Source organism: Carlito syrichta, unplaced genomic scaffold, assembly GCF_000164805.1.
Source record: "Carlito syrichta isolate Samal-C Ts95f unplaced genomic scaffold, Tarsius_syrichta-2.0.1 Scaffold97037, whole genome shotgun sequence".
NCBI classification, from domain to species: Eukaryota; Metazoa; Chordata; class Mammalia; order Primates; family Tarsiidae; genus Carlito; species Carlito syrichta.
Window position 1 is genome coordinate 39,166 of NW_007041133.1, and position 16,106 is coordinate 55,271.

The window sequence follows — 16,106 nt, forward strand, 5'->3', positions numbered from 1 at the left end:
GGCCTCAGGCGAGTCACGCAGAGAGGCATGTGGGATGAGGCAACCCCCTGACGCACAGGGCCCGGCGGGCTGCGAGGAAAGGCCTGGGCGGGGACCTTCCCAGGGGCTTGTGAGGACACGCTTGGCCCCCGGGGAGCCACAGATGGAAGTTCCATCGGACGCCGTTGCCTTGGTACTGAGGTGGCCGTTTTAGAAGAGAATAGGGAGGAGAAAGTGCGCCGAGACGAGAGGCAGGAGGCGATGAGGGATGGGGGGGTGAGGGATGAGGGGTGAGGGCGGGTGGTGAGGAAGGCTGCCTGAGCTCCATTTTCCTGTTTCCTGTTACAAACGGGAGCACAGGGTTTCCTTGTTTTTTTGCCCCCGAAGGCGTGAGATGCTCGTGGCAAACCTAAAGCCGCTCTGGACCGGCGGCTGTGAGTTGGGAAGGAGACATGAAGAAAGGATCCCGACAGCGGCTCTTTCTGGCCAGGAAATGCACTTGAAAAGCGCAGCCAAGGAAGGAGGTTCTAGTCAAAGGCACTGGGAAGGCCGGGCTCGGTGGCTCAGCCTGCAATCCCGGTGCTTTGGGAGGCCAAGGTGAGTGGAGGGCCTGAGCCCACGGGTTCGAGACCCGCCTGGGCAACTTGGCGAGACCTCATCTCTACAATAAATCAAAAAATTAGCCGGGCGTGGTAGCGCGTGCCTGTAGTTCCAGCTACTTGGAAGGCGGAAGCAGAAGGATCGCCGGAGCCCAGCGGGTAGAGGCTGCGGTGGCCGGGAGCGGCCACTGCCCTCCAGTCTGGGCGACAGAGTGAGACTCCAACTCAAAAAAAAGCACTGGGAAGACGTGCAGGGGCCTGGCAACTGGGTTAACTGAATAAAACTAAGCTCTTGGTTCTGATTATATTTGAACACGCTTTAAAAAGAATTGGTTTAATTTTAACTGACTTGAACATACATTACAAAAGTAGGACATGCTCTGTGAAAGAACGTCCGGCAGTACAGACAGACGCACAATAAAAAGGGAAACATCTCTCTTCTTTCCCCCACCAGGATAAATACCACTGTAATCTCTGTCTTTCAGCACTTTTGAAGCCATTCGTATATATAGATCACATATCATATAGATATTACATATATGTCTAGTAAATGTGTTTTCTTCATATTTTTTTTTAAAATAGCTATGATTTCTACCCTTTTTAAAATGGGTAATAGTGACTCGTATAAAGTGAAACGGAAAATCCTACATCTGATGCATTTGAAATGTTTTTCTTGGAATGCTATCCTTACCAATGTGCTTCCTAAGTTGCTTGTAAGTGATACACCTACTAGATAGAGTTCCACCTACTAGGATAAGATAGAACAGGTCAGAAGCCAAGAGACACGCTACAGGTGAAAAAATCGATGCCATGGGAGATTGTTTCGGGCAGTGCCAATGGTACGGAGGCATGTGTCTGCGTAGACAGCTGTCTCCATCACAGACGTGAACATGCTCAAGGCTGTTGTCCCACAATGGTCGGAAGAAAAGTGTTTTTCCTCATGGTGCCTTTTTTGTATTTTCAACACTGAACTTCCATTGCTTTTAAAGCAAGTTAAAAAGTAAACATTCATATAAACATTGCAACACACCTGATGAAAACAGTTCATGTCCCAAGGCCACAGAAAGAAACCCATCTGAGCGAGCTACCAGAGTGACAGAGGGGATGTCCCAGGGCCTTGTCTGACCGTCTCCATTTTAGGAATTAGACCTCAGTTGCTTCATTGTGAGACGGTCATCTTCAGCATCCCTGAAAGAGCGAATCAGGAAATGAGACAGAAATCAGGAGGTCATATTCCTTTATTACATATATGAAATATAAAAACAAATGAACAAAGCAATATATATATATTTTTGCGAGTCCACAGGACCTCAGGAAAAACATGTTCTGTATGTGAAGTTAATCATATGGCCGTGCGTTCGCGTTTCCTGTGTTTGAGTCTGGAGGGGCCAGAGGAGCAGTGGTTCCGCGCGCGTGCGGAGGAGGAACGACGAAGAGAGCCCGCCGTTCGGGGATGATCGCCTCCGTCGAGTTAAGAAACGGGCCAGTGTGATGACGGCGTTCTGTCAAGAAGGACAAGGAGAAAAACCGTCTCTCTCGACGTTCAGGCTGAAATACTAAGCACAAAAATAGAACCAATTCCGGGTCTACAATAATTTCTGAAGCGCACACAGGTGCGTTGCAAATACATGAGCTTTAGGAAATTTCAAAGTCCATTCCCCTTTATCCAGGCGTCTTTCTACCCTCGTGGTTTCTTTCTCTCATCTCAGTCTCTTCTCGTTCGTTTTCAGAAGGGTCGTCCTGGCTGGTGTCTCGGAGTCTAACCGCTAGCCCGAAAGGCAGACATTCTGCTTGCAGGCTGCAGCGCCGTGACTCCTCCAAGGTCAGGGGTGAACGGCACGGCTTCCTCGGCCTGGTCGCTCTCGTCCACGCGCCGCGGCAGGGCCTCTGTGCCGGGAGGTCTTCACACACGCCTTCCTCCTCTCCTCCGGCCCCCAGCGGTCCCGACCTTCCACGATGCAAGCGGCACGCAGTAAAGTGCTTCACACAAGGAAACCCCCTGTGCTCGTGCAGAGGAGGTTCCACCCAACGCCCCACGGACCCCCGCGCGCATGTGTGCAACACACAGAGAAGGCTCTTTTCAAGAAACACCTCTCCTGACAGTGGGGGCGAGGATCCAACCCTCTCAGACTTTCGGTCGCCTCGAAGGTCGGCCACGGGGCCTGGTTATCGGGGCTGCCCTTCATGAGTGACGGCTCAATACCACGCTGCAAGATATTCCGGAGAGAGAGGCATTTCAGAATCAGCGCCCAGACAACCAGAGTCGGTGTGGGGCTCCCATCCCTCTTTACGAAACCCAGCAGTATCTAAACAGGGGCCCAGAAGAGAGAAGTCTGGCGAGACCCAGGCCTCGGGACGTTTCTAGACATTTTGGCACTTAAAGAACATTCCCGCGGTGCGCGCCGGATCCCCCCGGCAGAGACTGCCTGCGGGCCACACACCCCTTCCTCGCTACTAGCACTCCCTTTTTAAGATGTCCAGGACTTTTCTTCCCAGAGACGGCTTCCAGAGCTGGACGAAACTTTTCATGTTCACGACCAGCTGGCCCGTTCCCACGTCCTCGTGTCCTGCGACAAGGTACTCCAGGCCTGGAAGAGAACACAGTGAGTGGCCCTGCGGTGCCACGCCTTGGAAGGGCAGGCGTGACCGGGCAGTTTCAGGCATTTGTGGCTGGAAGGCGAGTGGGAGGCAGGAGTGGCACCCGTGTGTGCATTTGCTGTGTGTCCCGTACTTTGCATGGACGACCTCCGGTTACCCTGACGATAGCCCTGAGAAGCAGGTGATTTTTTTGCTTCTTATTTTACAAACGAGGACACTGAGGCTCAGGAAGGATTAAAAACTCATTCAGGGCCAGGCGCGGTGGCTCACGCCTGCCATCCCAGCTCTCTGGGAGGCTGCGTTGCAGGGATTGCTTGAGCCCAGGAACTGGAGCCCAGCCTGGGCAGCACAGCAAGACCTTGTCTCTACAAAAAAAAAATTAGCTGGGCATGGTGGCTGTGCCTTTTGTCCCAGCTCCTCAGGAGGCTGAGGTGGAAGGATCACCTGAGCCCAGGAAGTCGAGGCTGGGGTGGCCATGAGCGTGCCACTGCACTGCAGCCTGGGCGACAGAGCGAGACCTTGACTCAAACAAAAATAAAAACTTGTTCCGTGTCTCCCCGTATGCAGTCGTACCCTGACTCAGGCTCAGATCTGCCTGGTTCTAGAACTTTTCTCTTCTGCTCTATCAGCCCTGGTACAGGAGTGAGGGTGCTCTGAGCACTTTCTGTACTCCACGCTCCAGGACTTTTGGGAGACACCCTGTGGATGGCAGTGTCTGTTAAGGAGGAGTCCATAAAAGTCAGACAACATCTGGGAATGCATACTGAAAGCGAGCTATAGAGTTTGCAGAATAACACATGCACCCTAGCTAAGGTGGGTGCGTTTTTGGAATACAGGACGCTTGTCATACACTAAAAAAACGAATAAATGGCGAGACGCCACCAGGTTGAGTGCCGACCTTGCCATTTGAAATTTTTTCAGGCTTCAATTTTAAAATGTGGCCGGCATACACAGGAGAGGGCCGGCTCTCACGATCGATGCATCAGGACAGAGAAATAGCACCGTCTCCCTCAGTACGGGTAATAACATCGACTTTGGAATTCAGAGACAGTTTTTAAAGATATTACAGGACAGAACAAGTAATTACACTTATAAAAACCTTTCTGATGTCAGATAAAGAGACATATACTTTAAAAATCAAACAGGTGATGACACTAGATGCTAAAATTCAGTTGAAAACATCAATTTAAGTTGATGGCTTCAGTGGCTGCATTCATGCTCATTCACTGAAATGACCGAGAAAGAATGCCATCCCAGTAGCAACCAACAGCTGGAACAAACACGCTGTGGTCTTCAATAGCACATCCCATTCAAAACAAAACAAAACAAGGCTTCTCGGAAAATGACTTATCCCAAGTCCAGGGCAGGAAGGGAAGCATGGGACAGCTAACTGTGCTAAAAAACAAGAAAGCTTTCAAGATTAATGCGGGTATTTTTCAAAGAACACAGCAGCTTGTAGGAAGGGCTTATAACTTGCCAAAGCTCTAACTTGAGCACCCGGAAACATAACAATTGTGTGAATGGAAACACACTAAATCAACGAAAATCCATCATTCCAAAATGACACTCAAAAAAAGAGAAAGCCAGAGAAAAATTAATTTGTCTTTTTTTTTTTTTTTTGAGTTGGAGCTTCACTGTCACCCAGACTGGATGCCTCGGCTCGCCACAGCCTCGACCTCCTGGGCTCAAGTGATCCTCTTGCCTCGGCCTCCTGAACAGCTGGGACTAAAGGCATGCATCAACATGTCTGGCCCATTTTTTGGATTTTTGGAGAGACAAGGTCTGGCTGTGCTGCCCAGGCTGGTCTCAAACTCCTGGGCTCAAGTGATCTTTCTGCCTCAGCCTTCCAAAACGCTGGGGTTACAGGGACCCGTCACCACGCCCAGCTATGTGTCATTTTTTTGAGTTAGCTGCTAAATCGTTTCTTACTTTGAAAACTGGAAAGCGGAGAGAAAGAAGTTAGCATTTGTTCTGCCTTGACAGTAAGACACGCAGTCCATGGCCACTGATTGCCTAGCGTGGGAGAGAAAGGCCTTGCAGAAGGAGGCCAGCTAATGAAAGAAGAGACGTAGACAGAACCCGGAAAAGCCATTTCTCAAAACTCTAGTGAAAGGGATTCAGGGAGGGGTGAGCCCTTGGTGAGAAGGTCACTGAATGAATGCTTAACAGAAAGCTGGATGTCCGGATAATGCTACAGAGCACCCGACTCGTTATTTTCCAGGCTCAGAAGGAAGGTTCAAACTGCCAGTGGACGGGCGAGACGGTCCTCATGGCCGTCCGCAGGTCGAACTTAGAGGCACTGACGGGCAGGTACCCGGGTACCAGGTGTGCTCCGATCGAGTTCAAAGTGAAGAGCACAGCCATATCCAGGGTGCGTTGCAGCCAGAACGTTTGTCTGGAGTCCACTGAGCGCTTCTCTGGGGATTATGGGAGACAGATCAAGGAGCACGCTAAACAACACCGGAGCCAGTAAGACCGTGCGGAAGGCCGGGTGATCCGCCAGACACTTGACCTGCTTTCTTCCAGCCAGAGAAACAGACTCTGCCGGAATGGAGAGACAAGGGTCCGAGGAACCAGAAGCCCTGTACGATCCTGGGCTGAATACTGGCAAGGACACAGCAGCCCCAGAGGATGCTGTGGAGTCACAGGAACAAGACCAGAGCACCAAATAACACGGACTAAGCAGGAAGGGAAGGGGACACTTACTAACTGGACGAAGCAGGTTACAGGGTGGAGCATTCACAATGGCTTTATTTTGGCTTAAAAACCACAATATATTCACACATAGAGAAAGATCTGGAAGGATTTGCACCGAGCTACTAACGGAGATGATCTCTGGGGGGCAGAAGCGTGGAATTTAAAGCTTCCTCCTAGGTTTCTCCAGTGTACATGTATTGCTTCAACAATAATGAAACGACTGACAGATTATTCAAAGAAACCAACCCTAAACTTAAAAATAGCTATCTTGGTGTTTTCAAAGAAAGGGAAAAAGGAAACTAATGCCACAGAGAGGTTTCAGACATGGGAGAGCAAATGTAAAATGGATAATTAAGCATTTTAAATTTAGATTCTTAACCAGGCTCAGTGGCTCAGCCTGTAATCCTGCACCTTGGGAGGCTGAGGTAGTGGATTGCCTAAGCCGCCTGGGCAACTTGGTGAGACCTCATCTCTACAATGAATCAAAAAACTAGCCGGGCGTGGTAGCGCGCGCCTGTAGTTCCAGCTACTTGGAAGGCTGAGGCGGAAGGATGGCTGGAGCCCAGCAGGTCGAGGCTGCAGTGGCTGGGAGTGGCCACTGCACTCCAGTCTGGGTGACAGAGTGAGACTCCAACTCAAACAAACAAACAAACCAACAAAAAAACCACAATAAATAATTTTTAAGAAACTTCAGGATTAAGTCTAGTTTTTTAGTTGAATTTACTTTGAAACTACAGACAGAACAAATGCCTCAGGAACTTACCTCTGGTTTAAAAGAAACTAAATGAATGAAAAATGGAACTGAATAAAAACATAAGGTCTAGCGCATCAGACTGAAAAATCAACATGCAAGAGATGCTATTTATCCGCCTCTTAATAGCATTTACCTTTTATTTCCTGTCCTCTTTGCTACATGCTTAAGGGCACAACATCTATGACGTATACACAGAGAAAGGAAATGCAATACGTTGGCGCCAGCCTTGGTGGCTGATGAATGCGTGAATGCACGCATGTGCAAAGGATGGGAGAATCTGCGGGAATATCCAGCGAGGCTGCTCTTTTCCACGGGGGCCGAGTAGGCCAGCTGGTGTGTAAGGTTTCAGAGTTTTCTTATCAGCTCTCTTTGGCTTTAGCTACTGAACTTGTAAAGATGGAAAAGCAAAGCAAAATGCAAGAGTATCTGGTTTTGCTTTGGCAGGTTCCAGTCTTTTCTTCAAAGCAAGTAAACATGTTTTCGAGAATTCTTTGAATAATTGCACTTATGTTTTCAACTGTGATGAACTCAGTTGATTCTCTCACTGCTTGGCAGAAACCTGATTTGGAAGCATAGTTCACTTCCTGAAGGGTGGCTCAGATGGTCAAAGCTTTTGTTTTTAATATCTTACTAAAAAACAGGGCAGACTTTTTTTTTTCTTTTGCCAAGATAGTAGAAAAGTGCTTAGAAGAAGAGCCTCTAAGCACGACTCATTGGGAAATTGAACTTGAATGGATGCTTTTTTAGTGTCCTGTATTCAAAATCCAAGATTCTGGCCGGGCGCAGTGGCTCAAGCCTGTCATCCCAGCACTTTGGGAGACCGAGGAGAGAGGATTGCTTGAGCCCAGGGGTTCGAGACTAGCCTGGGCAACTTGGTGAGACCTCGTCTCTACAATAAATTAAAAAAAAAATTAGTCGGGTATGGTGGCGCAGCGCCTGTAGTTCCAGCTACTTGAAGGATTGCCTGAGCCCAGCAGGTGGAGGCTGTGGTGGCGTGAGCGTGCCCCTGCACTCTAGCCTGGGTGAGAGAGTGAGACTCTAACTCAAAAAAAAAAAAAAAAAAAAAAAATCCAAGATTCTTATGACTTAATTTGTTCGTTGGGACTAAATAGAATTTTTTTATAATTCAAAATGTCTTTTATCCTTTCCTTATTAAAATTTAAATGAATTTAAATAAATTTTTGAAGGGGTAGAGGAGGGGGATGAGAAATTGGTCAACAGTCTGGCGAAATCAAAAGTTCTGTATCTCTATTTAGATTGTTAGATTGGGGGGTATTTTATTGTTCTCTCTCTCTCTCTCTCTCTCTCAGTTATCTGTTTCTCTCGCACTTATTAACTAAAGACCACAAAAGGCTTCTGATTAGCCGGGCTCAGTGGCTCAGCCTGCAATCCCGCGCCTTGGGAGGCTGAGGTGAGCGAATTGCCTGAGCCTGTGGGTTCGAGACCCGCCTGGGCAACTTGGTGAGACTTCATCTCTATAATAAATCAAAATTAGCCAGGCGTGGTAGCACGCGCCTGTAGTTTCAGTTGCTTGGAAGGCTGAGGTGGAAGGATCGCCGGAGCCCAGCAGGTCGAGGCTGCGGGGGCCGGGAGCGGCCACTGCACTCCAGTCTGGGTGACAGAGTGAGACTCCAACTCCAAAAAAAAAAGGCTTCTGATGACCATAACTGTGGTGTTCTGGACTTGCCCCGGGAAGGAATTAGATCAAGAACATAGATAATGCACCTGTCTCATCAGTGCCACCAAGACCCAGACGACAACGGCAGACACAGGGACGTGCAGAGGCTTTTTGGAAGTATCTGTGTTTTACTGGAACCTATTACCTGAATATCATGTTCCTGTTATCTGGGTCCTGGGAGTCGGTGTTGAAGATATGATGCTCAAACCCTAAATTCCAGCCTCCACTTTAAGGAGGAGCCAGAGAGATAAGCTTCCTGATGCAGGGAGGGGGCAGGAACCCCCATGCCCACCCGCTGCCTCCCCTTCCTCACAGCTGAAGGGGCACCCCCCACGTCAAGCTTCTCTAAGATTCTACAGTTCTCATTTTGTTTGTTCCTCCTGTTTCTAATCTGACACCAGAAATGACCATTCAATGAAAAACAAGATGATGAGAACTGTTTTCCATCCGGGAGAAACAGATGCTTCTCATGCAACAGTAAAAATGAATTCCGTGTCATTTGCACAGATGGAATTTGGCATCGGAACTTCCTGTGGGGACAGGTTCCCCCCGAACAGGACCTGGCTTTCAGATAACGGGCAAGAGACAGATAAGTCCACGAAAGCGCTTTCTGTGCAGCTGACGCCTGGAACCAATCTGAGGCGTCCCTTTTAGGACAGAGAGGATTGTCTTGCGGGATTTCAAAATATTAGACTTTTACAGAGCACTGGGGAGAGAAAGACTTTTTTTTGAAGTCAGTTCCAAGAATCCCATTTGGATTTTCCCCAGAATCCCAACGGCGCAGGCGGGAAGCTGGGTCACTCAGGGTGTGGTACCGAGACTGCAAGCAAGCAGGGACGGGGTCGGGATGTGTGACCACACTCACCAGGGTTGAGGATCGGGCAAGTGCAGCCCCTGTTGGTCCACGATTCTGGGTACAGCGTGCGCTTTCCTCGCGAGATCTTCAACTTGGTGGACTTCAAGACTTTCTTGATCTTCACGTTGACCTCGGCGTGAGACCCCTTATCATGAGCTGATAGAATCTTGATTTTCAGCACTGTAACCACACAACAGACAACATGCAGAGGAGGCCGTGTTACCTTTTGAACTCTGACCACAACTTAAGCGTGCACTTCAGAATGCGAGGGAAAGGGGGATGGACAAGGGGTGTGTGGAGACGTGCTTTAAACATAACCTGGCTCACCAGGCACGGTGGCTCACACCTGCCATCCCGGCACTTTGGGAGGCAGAGGTGAGAGGACTGCCTGAGCCCAGGGGTTCGAGACCAGCCTGGGCAACTCGGAGAGATCTTGTCTCTAGAATAAATCAAAAAATTAGCTGAGTATGGTAGCACATGCCTGTGGTTCCAGCTGCTTGGAGGGCTGAGGCAGAAGGATCTCCTGAACCCAGCAGGTGGAGGCTGTGGTGGCCGTGAGCGTGCCACTGCGCTCCAGCATAGGCGACAGAGGGAGACTCTGACTCAAACACAAAAGCAAAAACCAGGCTCATTCATTTCTGCACTGGCTCCACCTCATGTGTCTACACTAGCGGTACTCTCCCTTCTCAGACAATTTCAGTGCTCCCCCCCACCCGTCACTCTGCGGAGGACACCAGTCATCTGTCTCTTGTGAACACTCTTCGATGCGTGGAGAGGAGGCCTGTGGAGTGAGGTCGGCCCACGTCTCTCTGCCTTCTGATTCTTCTACACGGCTATGGCTGGAGGTGTCATGTCAGGACAGACAGCAGGACGCTCCTGCCAGAACACACTTCATGCTTTCCAGAGAGAGTCGATCATCCTGACTCCTTAATACTCCTTCCCTGGCGCAAGATGCCAGCTGGCGGGTGAGGACGCCGCCCCTCTGCGGGAGGCCCCCTCCAGGCTTCTCCAGGACCTGAGATGCTGGCTTGCTCTTGCTCCCAGGAGCGGGCCGGGGCGGGGGGCTCAGTGGTGGGGTGGGCGAGAGGGCCAGTCTGAAGAGCACTGGGAGGCAGGGGACTCGGCTTTATCTTGTGATTTGGAGTCGAGGGTCTCGCTCTGCTGCCCAGGCTGGAGTGCAGCCAGTGCTCACGGTCACCACAGGCTGGACCTTCTGAGCTGAGGCGATTCTCCCACTTCAGTCTCCCAAAAGGCGGGGGCTACAGGTGTGCACCATCACGCCCAGCTAAGTTTTCCTTTTTTCAGTAGAGGCGGCCTCCCCGTGTTGCCTAGGCTGGTCTTGCGCTCCTGGGCTTAAGCAGTCCTCCTGCCTCAGCCTCCAAGTGCTGGGGTTGCCGGTGTGAGAGAAGCCCGTCCTGGGGGTCTCGGACGCGGAGAACAGGGTGGCCGGACGGCTGTGGCTGAGAGTCCCCGCAGTGGGCTTCCAAGGAGTCCTCAGAGCTCGGCATGCCCGCTTCACGCACGGGGAAGCAGGCGGTGAGGTCCACGCGCCTCTCAGGTTTGCGTGCCCGCTAGCTGGCAGAGAGTGGACTGGGCCTGGGAGGCCAAGGTGCGCGTGAAGGGGCACAGAGCCAGGCGAGCGGCCGTGCTCAGGCCACTTTCACGCTGGGACCCCCCAGCCCGGAGGCTCAGAGTGCGGGACCTCGCCCGCTCACGGCTCTCGCTCAGGAGATCTTTGCTGGAGAAGCCAACAAGCAGGTCGAGAGTCTTGTTCCATTAAGCCAGAGAGCAGGAGGAGGACCCCAAGTCTGTAGGGGCATGGCACCTCACGAGGCCAGTCACATCCTTATGCCATCAACCGGGTCCTCTTAAGTAGGCAACAACTACGGGGCACTGGAAGTTCGGCTGGGTAGAGGGCCACGGAGCCCACGTGCGGATGAGAACCAGCTGATGTTGTCACTGACTGAACCGGCCCTGGGCTAAGCGGCCACGTCCTCTGCCTTCCCGGCACTCGCCGCTTCCTCCAAGCTGCCCCTCCGCTAGGGCCTCTGGACGCTTCAGAGCCGTCTTGTGTCACTGCACCCGGCTGGGAGGTCAAGAGAAGCGAGCGTGCATGTCAACTCGGACGCGATGGGTGAGGTTTTTGCCTCTTACTTTCAGTAATCCTTTATGAGATTAAATGCAGTGTTGTCAAGGTTCCATAAATCACGACCTCAGATGTTCCTTCATTGTAATGTGGGTTTCGGGAATTTAAACTCTAGGGCGACTAAAGCCCTGATACCTGCCGAGAACACGGCCTCTCCACGCATGTGACAGTAAGCGTGGCCACTTCGTGTGTGACTGGGACAGCTGTCTCCTCTCGGGCCCCTTTCCTCTCCCACAGGACGTGTCTTCCTCCAGCTCGAGGCAGAGACGTCGAGACCCGGGCACAGTGGTTTCTGCACCTCCCAGGGGCACCCTTCCTTCTCTCGGCCATGCCCAGAGCGTCTGGCCTGGGTAGGGGACCTGCTACTTGCTGGTCAAATCTCACTTCATGGGGCTGCGGCGCCATCCCTTCTCACAGGCGAGGAGGCAGGTTTGAAGACGTCACGACGCCCACCCTGCAGGCCAGAAACCAGACGGTGTGGGCCCGAACCCGACGTCTGTGCTCTCACAATGAGCAGTGCTGCCCGAAGCTGATGTCTGCTTCGCCTAACTGCAGGACACACCAGCACCATCCTTGTCTACGTGGCCAGGGACTCCCCTTTCAGGTGGCCAAGGCAAGGGGCACCGTGAAAAGGGATCCCGTGGCATGACCTCTTCTTCCTGCTCTGGGCTTCGTCTCCTTTTCTGCTTGTAGAGGCAGAGCCTTGCTCCATCACCAAGGCTGGAGTGCAGTGCTGCAATCAGAGCTCACTGCGGCCATAACTCCTGGACGCAGGTGACCCTCCCACCTCAGCCTCTCAAGTAGCTCGGATGCTAGGCTATGCCAAGTTCATTCATATAACTTTATTTTTCTTAAAGACAGGGTCTCGCACCTGTCTCACTGTGTGGCCCAGGCTGGTCTGGAACTCCTGGTCTCAGGGGATCCTCATGTCTCAGTCTCCCAAAGTGCTGGGACTTCGACCTTGACCCTCTTTTCCTGATACAATGTCACCTCTGCTCTACAAGCATCTTGTCCTTCCCAGGGGACGTCGAACACGTCCACATGAGGACCATCTAGCTCAAGCCCAGAAGGCCGTGTGTCGTGCGACTGTGCCAAGGGAACGCTTTGACTCACTGAGGGCGTCGTCAGCCAGGCCTTCCGCTTCCTTGGAAACCCTGCCCACAGTTTGAGTAGGTTCCCAGAAGCAGTCAAGGCCCTCAGACTCACCGTATGAGTATTTCATTCCGCAGAACGCCTTGGCACTTCCTAACACCTGCTCCTTACATTCACATTTACCTGCAGAGAGTGGACAGAAATGGGGTCAGTCATCAGAACGAGCAAAGAACACCAGGAGGGCAGCCAGGAAGTCTGAGCGACACCCACTCCTGGTCCTGAGTGACGGGTGCCACGTGATCCAAGAGACAGGAGGCCGTGCAAGTCCTTCCAAAGAACAGGCCCTCCTTTGGAACTGAGTCCGTCATGCCCCCGTCAAGTACCAACCCGAGAGAAACACAGAGGGCGGAAGGAAGCTGTGGCATCCTTCAGTGCTTGTGACTGGTGCTCTGCGAGACGCAGTCCAGCACTCACATCCCCTCCGTCCCGCGTGAGGGGGAGGAACGCCCGAACCGAAAGCCCACGGAGAAGCTCACTGTCTTACAACCAAAGCTCGCCATGACCAAGTCAAGTAAACGGAAGCGACCGCACGGCCCGCGGAGGGCGATGCCATCCGACCTGAGAAGCATTTGCTGATTTATTGATTGTTATTTTGCCTTTATTTCAACGGCCTGGGGCGGGCGTACACGCGGTCTTTGGCGCAGGCTGCGAGAGTCCTCACCACCCGACCTGTGCGCATGGCACCGAAAGTGTATGCTCTGTCCTCCCGTCCCTCTCCCTCCCCGGGAGCACTTACTGAGCACCTACGGTGTACAAGGGTGATGCCTGCACCTCGGCACCACAGACACAGCTCTGACCCCGAGGCCCACGGCTCAGGAAGTGGGAGAAAGCAGGGGGGCCCCGCGGTGAGACAGGGTCGGGGCGTCCCCCAGGGAGGTCACCCGCTGGGAAGACAGCGGAGGGCTTCGTGGTCGAAGGATTTGGAATGACTCTGACAAACAAGTAGGGCTTTCCTCCGGACAGTCCCAACCAGCTGCTGTAATTGTATGTGTGAGGGATTTGAGAGGCCTGAGGAGACTTCCAGAATGTCTCTGGACACTGTTTATATGCAATGTTTCACACTCCTTGTTCACACACACACGCGCGCACGCGTATATATTTTAGAGACAAGGTCTTGTTCTTCTGTCGCCTAGGCTGAGTGCAGCAGCATGACCATAGCTCACAGCTACCTCCAGCTCCTGGGCCCAAGGAATCCTCCTCCCTCAGTCTCCCAACTAACTGGGACGACAGGTGTGCACCACTACACCTGGCTAATTTTTTAAAAAAATTTTAATTTTTTCGAGACAAGGTCTCACTGTGTTGCCCAAGCTGGTCCCAAACTCCTGGCCTCAAGGGGTCCTTCCACCTCAGCCTCCCAAAGTGCTGGGATGACAGGTGTGAGTCACCGTGCCTGGTCCCCCTCATCCCCATTTGTTACCTGCCTCCTCTCTAGCCTCTGCCCCTCGAGAACAGAGGTCACGCCTTCGCTCCTGGGGTCAAGAACGGGCAGGCTGATTCCACACTTGGACGGGGTTCTCCTCTCCTTCCCCCGTCCCGCTCTCGTGCTCTGTGTCTCATGGGCACTGAGTGGTTCATGAGCGCTGCCAACATGCACTGAGGAGCACCACTGTGTGCTGGACACTCTTTAGAGCCTTTGGCCTTTATTTCCTCCTTTTAGGTCGTAGCAGGTAGAAATGCGATCGGATCGTAGAGATGACAGTCAAGATCGTGAGGAAGAAAGAGCCGAGCGGTTTCGAGGAGGGCCGGTGGTGGGTTTCTGCAGGAAGCAGACTGAGCCACGGCCAAGAGACAACGTGGCGGGAACCTTGCCCGGGACGCAGTCAGGCCCTGGGTTTGGCTATTAAAGGGGGTTTCCACTGCTGTCAGCCTGGAGGAGTTACGTGAATCACACACGCGCAGACGAACATTCACCTGGCATCGGTGCAGCCAAGGTTTGGGAACAGGGACCGAGGCGGGCAGGGAGCCCTGAGAAGACGGCAAAGTCAGTTCTGACAAAAGCAGGAACTCACCCGAGGGCTAGCTATCAGCCATGAGCCCTAAGGAGCTCAACCCTGTGACCTTGTTTAATATTTAGAATAATCTTATGGGCAAGCTTTACCAGCAGCTAGAAAAATAAAGGCACAGAGAAGTTCATGCTTGGGTAAGGCAGCACAGCCTCGGTCAGGGAGGGTCGGGAGGCCCGGACACTCCCATTCCACTGTCCCTCCACGCGAGATGTCATGCGGTCTGAGCTAGAGAGGGGGCCGTGGGCCCAGACGGACGGAGCCTCAAGAGACGCTGCAGGGTTTACGTCTTCAGATTGTCGTCAATAGCTCGAACGACCCAGGGAGGAGGAAGCATGGAAGTGAACTTCGTGGAAAAGAAGATTTCAGGCCGGGTGCAGTGGCTCACGTCTGTCATCCCAGCAATTTAGGAGGCAGAGGAGAGAGGATTGCCTGAGCCCAGGGGTTTGAGACCAACCCGGGCAGCTGGGCGAGACCTCGTCTCTACAATAAATCGAAAAATTAGCTGACCGTGGTGGTGCATGCCTGTGGTTCCAGCTGCTTGGAAGGCTGAGGTGGAAGGATCGCCTGGGCCCAGCATGTTGAGGCTGTGGTGACCGTGAGCAGGCCGCTCACTCCAGCCTGGGCGACAGCAGGAGACTCCTGACTCAAAAAAATAAGTAGAGAGAAAGAAAATGCAGTTTTCAGCCAAGGTGTCAGAGAAGAGTATGGCTCGCTGACGGGAGCAGGGAAGGCAGGAGGGGGAGCATTCGGGGTGTCCGTCCCAGGCCCTGCGGTGGCGATGCACCTTCCAGCGCAAGTACCGAGCGTCCCCGGGGCGGTGCGCAGGAGGGAACAAAAGCCGAAGCATCGGAAATCAGAGAACGGACCCGGCGCGTGGAGGCCCGGCAGCAGGACGGCCGGACGGCTCCGGCTCGGCATCACCACTGCAGCCCGGAGTCATTGTAAGACGGTGCGCTCTCAGCGCGAGAGGCACTCCCATCCCAGACGGAGCCCCTCTGCTTGGCCTCACCAGCCCGCAGGCGGGGAGGGAGAAGGGGGCGGTGGCTCCCGGGGGAAAGCCACCCTGAGCTACCAGGGGAACAGCAGGAAGGACGGGTCGTGTGTGAAGGGCGACAAGGAGGAGGAGAGGCCGCCGGACACGGGGGCGGGCAGGAGTGTGGCTCCGGAGAGGGCAGTCGGTGGAGACGGCGGTGTGGACACACGGACGTGTCGGCTTGGCTGGAGCCGCTGTGGATCAGAGCACGAGCCTCACAGATGAAAAGCCACCGAGGCACCCCCGAACTGTGGGAAGGGGAACACGAAGGGGCGAGCGTGTGGCCGATCGCCTTGGTTGTGGCCTAAGTGTGACGGGACTGTTTGTCCAGACGCTGCGGTCGCCCGGTGAGGAGCCCCAGCCTGGAACAGCTCTGCCAGCATGGAGGCGTGCGGCCACTCCCAGGCTGGAAACCGGGGGCGCTCCAGGTGGCCCCTGCGCTCCCCAACACAGGGCTCTCCCCGCCTTCCAGCCTACGGGAGCCACGCGGGGCTGTCCGCGGAAGGCGGCTCTGCGGTGGCTTTCCCGCGCGCCGTGCTCAGAGGCTTGGCGCTCACACACTGAAACCTGTGGGTCGAGCTTCAGCCTGGGGGCTGCTCGTGAAAGGA

At 53.2% G+C, this 16,106-nt stretch overlaps 1 protein-coding gene across 1 annotated transcript in view; it reads right to left on the bottom strand.

The window, feature by feature from the left end:
- Positions 1-1,798: 1,798 nt before the first annotated feature.
- The window catches only part of NTN4 (netrin 4), a 93,372-nt gene continuing 79,064 nt past the window's right edge, over positions 1,799-16,106 (bottom strand). The window contains exons 8-10 of the mRNA XM_008062904.1: positions 12,514-12,582; positions 9,171-9,341; positions 1,799-3,166 (exon numbers count right to left, since the gene is read on the bottom strand). Of these exons, the coding sequence (XP_008061095.1) occupies positions 3,033-3,166; positions 9,171-9,341; positions 12,514-12,582 (374 nt within the window). The 3' untranslated portion in view covers positions 1,799-3,032. The remainder of the gene's footprint in view (positions 3,167-9,170; positions 9,342-12,513; positions 12,583-16,106) is intronic.